The sequence below is a fragment of the Lepidochelys olivacea genome, assembly GCF_965140295.1.
Source record: "Lepidochelys olivacea isolate rLepOli2 genome assembly, chromosome: 6".
Lineage (NCBI taxonomy): Eukaryota > Metazoa > Chordata > Testudines > Cheloniidae > Lepidochelys > Lepidochelys olivacea.
This window is the reverse complement of record NC_140416.1, coordinates 85,501,429-85,513,600: the sequence shown is the minus strand read 5'-3', so window position 1 is coordinate 85,513,600 and position 12,172 is coordinate 85,501,429. Positions and strand designations below refer to the sequence as shown.

The 12,172-nt window shown below is 45.6% G+C and overlaps 1 protein-coding gene across 4 annotated transcripts in view; it reads right to left on the bottom strand.

The window, feature by feature from the left end:
• The window catches only part of ZNF410 (zinc finger protein 410), a 31,282-nt gene extending 19,241 nt beyond the window's left edge, over positions 1-12,041 (bottom strand). The window contains exons 1-2 of one of the 4 annotated variants that reach the window (XM_084630510.1): positions 11,912-12,041; positions 3,611-3,798 (exon numbers count right to left, since the gene is read on the bottom strand). In XM_084630510.1, coding sequence (XP_084486636.1) covers positions 3,611-3,643 — 33 coding nt within the window. In that variant the 5' untranslated portion in view covers positions 3,644-3,798; positions 11,912-12,041. Of the gene's footprint in view, positions 1-3,610; positions 3,799-4,823; positions 5,183-5,436; positions 5,795-11,750 lie in introns of those variants that run through there. The other 3 variants (XM_084630508.1, XM_084630507.1, XM_084630509.1) reach the window with 3 other exon arrangements.
• Positions 12,042-12,172: the final 131 nt, after the last annotated feature.

The window sequence follows — 12,172 nt, the reverse complement described above, 5'->3', positions numbered from 1 at the left end:
TATTTTTGGGATAACCCTAGCATATCAAGGGTTTAGAGCAGGAACCAAAAATTTGACAAGAAACTAATCCTGAAGTCAGAGAAGTGTCCCTCTGAAAGTCTGCCCAGATTTGGTCAAGTTCTGAGCTATAGAATTTGTACATTGTTTACTCATTCTCTCTTCATCACAAAATCTCTAAGTTCAAACTCTTGCCACACTACACTGGGCATGTTCCTGGGCCCCTCTAAACCTCTGTCATTCCAAAGTGAAAGCAAAGTTTTACTTCCAGGACATTGACAGAAAAAAATTGATCCTCTCACCATTGTCAAATTCCACCCGCAAATCAAAACACCCTTTGACCTACAGAAGAAATAGTGGGCTAGGAGCCAAGAGACCATTAATTCCAGGCCAACCTTTTCCAATGACTCAATAATTCTGAGCACTACTCAACCCTTATTATCAAGCAAGGCATCAAAACCTCACACCTAAGAAAACATGAGGATAAATTCCTGGGGAACAGAGAGGCTGCACAAGGTCATTTCTGGCAGATCTACAAAGAGAACTCAGATCTTATCGACTTAAGACATTCTGCCTCAGAAAAAATATGCCAAATCTATGTGCTTGGGGTCTGTAAAATGGAGCTACTCCTGCTTGCATTCACAAAATACTTTGAAACCCACATATGGATGAGAATCATTAAAAATATCTCAGGAGTCTTATCCTTCAGTTCTGTGCTCTGTCCATTAGACCACAGAGCCAGGACTAGAATCCAGGAATCCAGACACCCAGCATTCTACCGCTGTCTAATAAATAAATATATGATGGAATTTCTATGTCCTTTTAAATTAAAAAGATAAAATTCCAAAAGAAATCTTAAGAGAACTTTACCCTTATTGTGATATAGCCTTTAATTATATGTTCACATACAGCTCAGTGACTAAAGCTGGCTATCTGTAGGAGTCCCTCATTACACACCTTCCAACTTTGCAACTAATGAATGAGACAGAGGGCTGCAGACAGAGAAATAATGGTTGCATGATAAGGGGACTGGTCGGGGACCAATAGAGCTGGGTTCCATCACTGCCTCTAACTCAGACTTACTATGAGATGGGGAGTATGTCACTATATAGACTAATTAACAGAGGTAATTGTGACAGATATAGCAACCCCATGTAATATCTTTGGGCACCATACTGCTGAAAGCTTATAAATAGTTTATATATGATGGTGTTCTGCTCCATGAGGATGGGTTACCATAGCTCCTACAGGACCTAAAAATAGTGGGGGACGATTAAGGCGAGTAACTGAGACTAAACAACTCAAGAGAAGTTCCACCCCCAAGGCAATTTGCATATACTGGTTCAGCGTGGGTTTTCCAGACATTATGAAGCAAAGAAAGGGTTTTTGATATAAAAGAATGAGCTTGAACTGACTTGTGGAATTCTTTTGGATCCGGCAAATGGACACGACCTTCTGTCCAATGGGGCCCCAACCCATGCGGAAAGGTTGGAATGACTTTGGCCTATTTAAGCCCCAAGAGACTGATGGATGACTCCTGATATGGTTAGTGTGTTTAAATCTGCTTATTGTTTTTATTACATTTTCTTTTAAATGCTTTTACCTTAAGAATAAAATTGCTTGCTTAGAAAGAGATAAAATTGCTTGCTTAGAAAGAGATAAAATTGCTTGCTTAGAAAGAGATAAAATTGCTTGCTTAGAAAGAGCTGTGTGGTAACTTGTAACTGCTGGCAATACATATATTCATAGCCCTCAGAGAGAAAGCAAAGCAAGGTTCTTGCCTTTAGGCAGACTGGCTTATTGGGGATATTACAGTGTAAGGCAGGGAGCTGTGTAGCCTTAAAACCCTTGGTTAGAAGGAAATGGGACATGGGTCCCTATCCAGAGACAGGTGATGGATGAAGACCAGTCTAGCTGCTCCTGGAGTGGGGGCAGGGGAAAATACCGGTGCAGTTACAATAGTGAGTACTGTCACACTTTCAGGGTGCATGCCTCATTTTCTGTGTACCCAAAATTACACACTCTGAGCTTTATTTTCAGAAGTGCTGAGCACTCACAAATCCAAATGAAGTCAATGGGAGCTGCCAGTCTTTTAAACCTCTGCAAAATTAGGTCCTAGGCATCTTAAATTGAGAATTATATTACACCCAAAATTAGTGGACCCCTGAAATTTCAGGCCCTAATTTATCTATATCTTTACCAGCTCCCCCACCTCCCTAACTCTCTAAGATATTGTGAAGATAATTTAAATTGGTGTGGCACTCAGAGGGCCATATGCAAGATGAACTGGGCCAGAATCCAAAACCCAATTTAAAAGATCATCAATTCTTATTAGTTATAATACAAGTAACATCCAGAGGCCTCAATCAAAATTGGGGACCATTTTGCCAAGTGCTCTATAAACACATATTAACAGATATTCCCTCTCCTGAGATCTTACTTTTTAGTTTAAGACAAGATTCAACAACAGGGTGTGGTTAACAGACTTGCACATCTTGATAGCTTAGTCATTCAAAGTTACTGGGGTGGTTTTTTAAGATATAAATATGAAATATTAAATTATATCCATAGCCCCTATTGCATGCCATGAAATATATATTAATATAATGAAATGTGGCCTGGCTTATTACGAGAGATACTTTAAAAAAAGATTTCCTCCTACAAGGTGGCTTTGGCTGAAACCATCCATCCACATGTAGTAACGTTAGGCTATTAGATGTGGCCAAAAGCAACAGCAGAAAGTCTCTTCTAACAGAGGGAGACTTTTAGTTTTCCCCAGCATAATGACACCAAACCAGTATGCAAAACCAATAGGATAAAAGCAGCAGGCACAGGTAAGAGTATCAAATCTCCCTTATCACAAACATTCTCAAAGAGATGATCTTAAACACCACAATGGCTTTTTTTAAATCCTTCCTCCCAAACATTATCAAATTGACCCCCTCCCAACTCCACCACAAACAATCCAAGGACAGTCAAACATTTTCATAAAGTTGTCACATCTTAACAGAGAAATAGTCTCAGGGACACCTCCCTTCCCATTCACAATCACTTGATATCCCTGGGACAATTAAAGAGATTGATCACATGGAAAAGTCACATTAAGAAGGTATGTAATGCCTTTTTAGTTTCTTTTAATGCAATTTTGAAGCTGGAATGAAAGGGGAGCCACAAGCACCATGTGACCAGCCAGCAGTCTGAACAAAGATTTGGAAACTTCTGGAATAACCCGAATTCCCAGAATCTAGTAGCGTCCCTCTGGCAGGAGGGAAAGAAGTTGTTACAAGGATTAACAACAACAAAAAAAACCGGGAAAATATATTTTCTCAGCCACCGTTATTTTATTCAAAAATGGCTGATGAGACTTTGCTCAAACAAAAAAACAATCCAAAAAGTCAATACTTTACAATATTATAAACCACTGAAAATGTCTGATTATAAGAGAAAATATTCTGCAATCTTAAATATAGGGAGTGCTATCATTATCTGCTATGTTTAGGTATTTTTGAGGAATTACCGTCTACATGGCAAACTGCCTCTTCTGCTGAACTTAAGAGTTGGACCATGAAACAGAAACCAAGTCAGGAACTGAACCCAGTTCTGAGCTGCTTACCTCTGGTTTGGATTCTAACTCATCCGATAACATTGATTCAAGTTTCCGATTCCTGCAGCTGTTCTGGGCAAGGCACAAGTTTAGAATTCAGAGTGAACAGTCCCCTCTGATTATTCTCATAGTCTCCTAGCCTTTAAGCAGTGCAGTCTTCCTGCAAGAAGCTGTGCTAGGCAGATATTCAATTTAACCTAAAACAAATAAAAGAATGGAAGTGTAAACAGCTGAGACCTATCACTCATGAATCAAAGTAAAAAAAATATATGAGTATTGTTAAGAAGTACAAAATCCCTGTCAATATGGATGGTCTCTCCAGTTTCTTGAGGTTCTGTTTTACACTCATCTTGGTGTTTATAGTACTAACACAACGGTATCAGAATGCTAACAAAACAGTCTAAAAACAAATCCAATTTTAAAAAACTAGTCTCTATGCCTCCCTTCTATTATCTAATTTAAGACTACACAGAGTAAAAAAAGCAGTATACAGAGCTTATATACAGAGAAGCATTGCCAAGCCATTCTTCAGGGGCTGTTGCAAACATCTGGGCTTATTCAGATTGTCGGTGGAATGAAATTCCATAGCCAAGGATCCATAATCAAGAAAGCTCTGCTAACCTGTTCCCAAAAAGTCATCTGTTTTCTGAATGTCAAAAAGTCCCTGATGTTCACAGATCTCTTTTGATTTAATTTCACCTCAGGTCTCATACACACTGCACCTATAAATTAACCATGCTATTTTTTCTACAAATTAGGAAGGAAGCTAGATATATTTTTGTTCCCATTTCTGGAAAGTCCTCAGATACGAGTGATAGGAATCAGCAAGAAATTATTATATCCAGTTCTCCTGCTCCATCAATATCACAGCTTCTTGCAAGTCCTAAAAAATGTAATAATCTGAAAAAACACAAGTTCTCATTCCAGGTCAGATCAGCACAAAAACTATTATAGAGCCCTCTTGTAGGACTCCCCATGGGTTGTCTGTCCAGATATAGGATGCTCTAGGCAGAAGCCATGTCTTGTACTAACTGTACAGTGACAAGCCCACTGACTGAACTTAATAAGTAAATAATCATAAAATAAAAACAGGGATTAAAGCTTCAAGGGGACTCCTGGTACTTTGTTCATGTTCTAAGATCCCCTTTGCCTTTCAAACTGCAGACTTGGCTGGGTCATTCATCGGTCAGTGGCCATCACACCCAGTGAAATAAGCTACTACCTAAGGGATGCAGGGACCAACCAAGTTGCACTGGTTACGTTACAGGAGCGAAGAAGCCCGGGTCCCTAGTGCGGCTCTGCAGCCCTTCCAAAGCGGTCTGAGATTTCAATATGACCCTTCCTGGCATCAGTGTTACACACGCCAGCACCACAGCCAGCCTCACACGGTGTCTGCGGGCGCTGCCCAGAGCAGCTGGCGGGCGAAATAAGCCAAGGCCGTGAAGACAGACAAGTGGGCCGCGACGGGCCGGGAGAGCCCGAGGCCAGGCCGGGGACCGGGCCGGACGGAACCGAGGGAGGCCCCAAGACCCACAGGCACAGTTGTGTGGGCGGGAAGGGGGGGGTGTGTGGCACACACGCGCTCCCACCCCGCCCCCCTCGGGGCAGGCTCCCCCTCAGCGCGGTTGCCTGCCGGGTGTGTTCCCTTCTGAGCCCCGCTCCCCAGCTTCAGCCCCTCCGGGGAGGGCTCCAGCCCCCGAGAAAGGGGAGAGCCAGAACCGCCCCGCTCGAGCCCCCAGGTTCGGGGGAGCAGCAGAGCCCCGGGGACGGGACTGATCCGCGCGCACCCCAATTCGGAACCCCCACCCCCTTCTGACTCCCCCCACAATTCTTACCGGCATCTCAGAACCGCACGGATGTGACGTAAGCCCAAGCCGGAATTGCCAAGGCGTTCAGCAGCTCTATGGTCTGGGCGATTTTCCAGGCTGGCAAAGGCCTCAACTCCATGACGCAGGCGGCTCGAGCGGTTACAGGCACCGCCCGGGCCGGGACACCACATCCGGTTCCGGTTTCCAGCCGGGCAGGGGAAAAGGAGCCTCGTCTGCGGATGAGGCCCTAGAGCGCCGTAGCTCTGGCGCTGCGTCAGCCTCTCTACTCCTACAGGGGGAATCGCATCGCCCCCGTGACCCGGAACCCGCACCAAGCATGCCAGTGTCTCTGGGGCTCTTAACCCTGCTCCCGCCGCTGCAGGCTCCCTGCCCCTCTGCTCTAGGGTGGACAATTTTCTGATTGCAGAAATCGGAACACCCAGGCCCTGCTCCCGCTCATTCCATTCCCCCCTCCCTCTGTGGCTCATTCATTTTCACCAGGCGGGGAGGGGGGAGCAGGGGATCGGGGTGCAAAAGGGGATGAGGACTTGCTGGGGGTGCAGGCAGGGGCTCTGGGCTGGAGTATGGGAGGGGGTGTGGGCTCTGGGAGGAAGTTTGGGGGTGGGCTCTGGGAGAGGGCTCAGGGCTGGGGCAGGGGGTTTGGGCTCCAGGCAGCACTTACCTCAGGCAGCTCCTGGAAGTGGCTGGCATTGGAGCTAGAGGGGTGTGGGGGGGCTCTTCTCACTGCCATAGGTCCCGCCCCCACAGCTCCCATTGGCCGGGAAGCTGCAGAGCCGGCACTCAGTTTGGGGGCAGCATGTGGCGCCCCTGTGGCCACCTCTGCGCCTAGGACTCAGATATGCTGGCCACTTCTGGGAGCCACGCAAAGCCAGCCAGGGAGTCTGCCTTAGCCCCACTGCACCACCGTCCAGACTTTTAACGGCCCTGCTGGAGACCCTTTTCAACTGGGCATTCTGGTTGAAAACCGGACACCTGGCAACCCTACCTGGGGCCAGCCCGGGTTCTGCGGCCACCTTCTTAGCCTGGTTCAGGCAGCCCAGCCCGGATCCCTCCCGCTCCGCATGGCCTGGTAAATGGGCTGCCTGGACCCAGCCTGCTCTGCAGGAGCTCTGCTGCCAATCCTGGCCCAGCGCTCTTTCACCAGCCTGTCAGGCAGTGTCCCAACCAGCTCCAGTGTACAACAGTCATGAGTCCCAGCCCCCCAAATCATGAACTGTTAACAAATAATACAACAGGGGTTCTTTTATTTAAATTTTTTTTAGAGCTCCCATCTTCCAGTTTTTCTCTGTAACCAGGAGGGCCAGACGCTATGGGCTTGGGTGGTTTGTTTTGTTTAAATTAAAGCTTAGATTCTCATATAATCACGTGACTCCAGAAGCAGAGGCTTTAAGAAAGTCACCCAATATCACAAGACTCATGATAAACTCATGTGCTAGAAACACTGAAGGACCCAAAACCTAGTCCCTTCTCTTCTGCCACCCCACACCCAGTCTGTCTTCTATGCTTGCAATCTTCTCCCTGTTACTCAACTTGCTCCCCTTCAGGCCATCCAAAACAGTGCTGGTGCCTTTTTCATAAGTTTATACTGCTCCAAGCAGTCTGGTCAGTACCAGTGACTGCTGTCTGTCACCAGTATTATCTCATTGTTTCTTTGTACTCCCCATTCTGTTTGTATCCATGTGCTATGTCTTATACTTAGATTGCAAGATCCTTGGGGCAGGGGCTGTCTTTTTCTGTGTTTGTACAGCGTGTAGCACAAAGGCCTGGTTTATGACTCGGGCTCCTAGGCACTAAGGTAATACAAATAATGAACAGTAATACCACTAGCACCAGTGCCTGATGGGAGAACTGTCCAAGCTGGAAGTCTCCTGTATGCCTCCTTTCTACTAAAGGAAGATCTGTCCCTGTTGAGGACTCCCCTCTATTTGACAAAGAAAGCCTGCTGCTTCCCACTATCCCTCCTTTCCAGTAGGATACATTTTTATGTTTAGCAGGTACTGATTCCTTTCCTACCCTACTTGATATGCACCACAGCCCTTAATACATTAATCCTCACCACATCGCTGGGAGGTAGGGAAGTATGATTATCTCTGTTTTATAGATGAGAAACTGCCCAAGGTGTCACAGGAAGACTGCAACAGGGTAGAGAATTGAAACTTCGTCTCCTGAAGCCCAGGCTGGTACACTAACCACTGGACCGTTTTTCCTCTCATCATACAGTACATCATCTTTTACGTTGGAATGTCATTTCACCATATATTAATACACATGAAACCACAAATTGTTGTGCTCCCATTCCTATTTTGATCGACCTTAACCAATAGTGCTGAGCCAGTACTCGCAGTGAGCAATCTCAGAGATCTGTGGTTTCACAGCAGCTCACCAAGTTAGGGTTATTGAGCCAGTGAACTCACAAATGCACATCTTCATACAGCCCTACAAAGCTAGAGTGGATAAGCAGATAACCTTGCAAAGGCTCGTAACTTAGCTTTTGCCCAGCTACTGAATATGAAACCTCATTGAAATTTGCATATTGCCATTAGGCCAGTAATACAGAGTTTATGAAACAATGACCCTTGCAGCCTTGACACTAGCTCAGTATGCTAAAGCTGCAGAACGAACAGTCTCAAAGATTGGCCATCACATGCAGTCCTCAGCTAAAACCTCTCCAACGCATCATCAGTGATCTACAACCCATTCTGGAAAATGATCCCTCACTTTCACAGGCCTTGGGAGGCAGGCCAGTCCTCGCCCACAGACAACCCGCCAACCTGAAGCATATTCTTACCAGCAACTACACGCCACACCATAGTAACTCTAACTCAGGAACCAATCCATGCAACAAACTTCGATGCCAACTCTGCCCACATATCTACACCAGCGACACCATCACAGGACCTAACCAGATCAGCCACACCATCACCGGTTCATTCACCTGCACGTCCACCAATGTAATATACGCCATCATGTGCCAGCAATGCCCCTCTGCTATGTACATCGGCCAAACTGGACAGTCCCTATGTAAAAGGATAAATGGACACAAATCAGATATTAGGAATGGTAATATACAAAAACCTGTAGGAGAACACTTCAACCTCCCTGGACACACAATAGCAGACTTAAAGGTAGCCATCCTGCAGCAAAAAAACTTCAGGACCAGACTTCAAAGAGAAACTGCTGAGCTTCAGTTCTTTTGCAAATTTGACACCATCAGCTCAGGATTAAACAAAGACTGTGAATGGCTAGCCAACTACAAAAGCAGTTTCTCCTCCCTTGATGTTCACACCTCAACTGCTAGAAGAGGGCCTCATCCTCCCTGATTGAACTAACCTCGTTATCCCTAGCATGATTCTTGCTTGCATATTTATACCTGCCTCTGGAAATTTTGACTACATGCATCCAACAAAGTGGGTATTCACCCACGAAAGCTTATGCTCCAATACGTCTGTTAGTCTATAAGGTGCTACAGGACTCTTTGCCGCTTTTACAGATCCAGACTAACATGGCTACCCCTCTGATACTTAATCTCAAAGAGGCTGAGCCTTATCAGCAAGCTTCACATACTGAGTTAGTGATCTTGCAGAGACCTGTGCCTTGACATCAGACCAACATGCTAGAAGTGTGAATTCACTGGCTCAGCAAAAACAATCTATCTTGACACCAGACCAGTGAGTTATAGGAAATGAATCAGTAACCTCACAAAGGCATGTCCACTAACATCAAGCAAGTGAGCTGAATATACTGAGCTAGAGCCTCACAGAGCTTTTCACCTGTCATCATTCCACAAATCTGTAGTTGCTAAATCAGTAACCCTCTTAGAAGCCTCTGCCCCAAAATCAGCCCAGTCAATCAGTGGAGGTGAGGCAGTGACCCTCCTGGTTGATGTCAAGAACTGAGAGCTCTCAGAACGCTGTGCTTTAACATCAGACCAGCAAGTTACAGATGCTGAATCAGTAACTTTAGAGGGTCCTCTGCCTTGATATACTAGACAGCTAGAGGGATTGGGACAGTTATCTTACCAAGGAATGTGCCTCAACAGACATGGAGGAAGCTAGAGATGCTGACCCAGTGATATCACAGATATCCTAGCCTTGATATCAGCCCATCAAGCAGTAGCTTTTGAGCCAGTGACCTTACTTCCCAGAGACCTGCCCCTTTACATCAGACCAGCAAGCTGGAGGTGTTCAGTTAAATAGCCTGAGTCTTAACATCATCTTAGTAAACTAGAGTTGCTAAGTGGCTACACCACAGCCTATCCTTTGACATTATGCCAACACAGTAGTAACCAGCATCCCACTCAGTAACCTCATACACACCTTTGCCTTCACATCAGCCCAGCAGGCTAAAGGAGCTAAGCCAACAAGTTCATAAAGCTTTCTGCTTTGATACTATTACATCAAGATACTATTATACCAAGATTGACATTTTGGTCAATTAATTAGTAATCTTACAAAGACCTGTGGCTTGATATCAACTTAGCAACCTAGAGTTGTTGAGCAGATATTAAAGTAAGCGGGAGTGCATGGGAGCAGTTTCCCTTCTGGTAAAAGCAGAGAGAGAATCCACTCTTATCCTGCTCCAGAGTTGTCCACCCTCCTCCCACTTCACTGGCTAGGGAACTGAGGACTCATCTGGTAGGAGAATCTGAATTGTGAGCAGCAGGAAGAGCTGGTGCCTGGCTGAGCAGTTTATGGGGCTCCAAGTCTTTCCTGTGAATACATGGAATACCTCCAATACCCAATGAGACATTAATTATTCATACTGGAAGTTCCATATCGGACATCTTTCTTCTACAGGAAGATCTGTCCCTCTGGTGATTCCCCCTACAATCCAGATAAAATAAGAGACTCAGCCACATCTCCTCCACAACCTACATTTCAGGATAAACAGCCGAGTACTGAGAGTTCCCTCTCCCCTCCTGGCAGGCCACTGATGATTGTGTGGATTAAGAAGATGGTTAGGAGATACATTCTGAGTTCTGTTTCTGGGATCAGTGAGCTAGTAGTACTTGATACACGCAAAACTGAGTGTGATTGGTTAATATAAATATGTAAATCATACAAAAAGCTATGTTAAAATAATGGTAAGTCTGCAAAGTCTAGCACCTAAAAGTTAGAAAATGTCAGAGGTAAGGTTCCTCATGCAGAAGACAGATTCCATTCCCCTTTATGAGTTCTATTGTAGTTCCCGTCCCTCCGAGTGTGATGACAGGTTCTTTACCCACTCACCTCCCTGCACCCTATGACTTTGTAATCCCCTTTCTCCCTCTTCTAGACTTGATGGCATTCCACCCAAGCTGGAACAAGTGAGCACTGACCCCACATCAGTTCTTAAAAGTGTGTGCATCAGGCAGGCTACCAACAGAATGGAAAAATGGCATCATAGTGTCCCTGTACAAAGGTAAAGGATCTTGCACTGAGTGTTGCAATTACAGGCTGATCTCATTGCTATCAGTCTCTGGAAAGATCTTTGCTAACATTCTGCTTGGTAGGATGCAGCCTCTTCTTAAAAGGCAACATTATCCACAGCAATCAGGTTTCACTGCTGGGCACTTGACAGTGGATGCTGTCTTTACCCTGCAGCTTCTGGCTAAGCTGCACTGAGCCAGACTTCTTTTGGCCCACTTCTTGTGACATATAGCAACATCAAAGTAGCTTTTTATTTGGCTGACAGGTCAGCACTTTGGCTCACACTGAAAAGAGTTGGCATCCCAGATGTTCAGATAAATCTGGTGCACAATTTTCACAACGCCCCGGCACTGTTCTGTCAAGCTTTTCACTGGACATTCGGACTTGCCACACCAAACGTCAGAATCAAGTTTGATCAAAGTGTTCACTGACCAAGACTATGACGATGGTGTTGTCCTGCTTGTGGTGAAGCAAGAGAATTTCAGCCCTGTCTTTCAAATGGGGTTGAACATCTCATGCAGAAGACTAAGGTCCACAACTTTGGAGCTGGACCATTAGAACCCCTGGTGCATGTGCAGTCAAGCACCTAACTAGGTTGCAAGCAGAGTACAAATGGTTGCAGTAAATGGGATGTCCTCCGATGAATTGGTCTTGACATTTCCTGCACAAAGTCCATGTTTTGCTTATGGGAGCAAAAATGTCTGCACTGAGACAAACTTTAGGTTCAAACAAACCTGTGTTCCACCTGTATTGCTACATGGGTCAGAAACCTGGACCCTCTTACAAGTTGACTTGGAGCAGTTAGATGCATTCTATATGCTCTGTCAGCACCAAATATTGGGTATAAAGTAGTTACATTTTGTGCAAAATGCCATAACCTCACAGATATCTGGCCTTCCTTCAATCACTTACTATATTCAAAAGCAGCGTTGCATGCTCTTCCACCATGTCTCCTGGATGAACACCATGCTCTCCTTCAATGTGCAAAGGGGTTCACACCTTAACCCTACCCGCCATTGCCTGTGGGGGCCGCCCCAGAGATTCATGGATTTGCAGGATTGAGAGAGCCAGACCTGGGAATGTCACCATCCGATGCCTGCTGTGATGCCATCAGCCCTGGTTGTTCTCGCTGGCATGCAGACCCATAGTGGACTGTGCAAATCTGATGATCTCTCTCCCTCAAGACCTGATTCTGGAGGGAGTTAGCCTGCCCCACACCCCACAGGAAGGCTTGGTGGTATCTTCCATCCTCCCCCACAGCTCAGTCCAGAGGTAAGTTCCATTTCCCTCTATGAGTGAGGTGGGAGGTTCTTTCCTCCCCCCTCCTAGGTCAG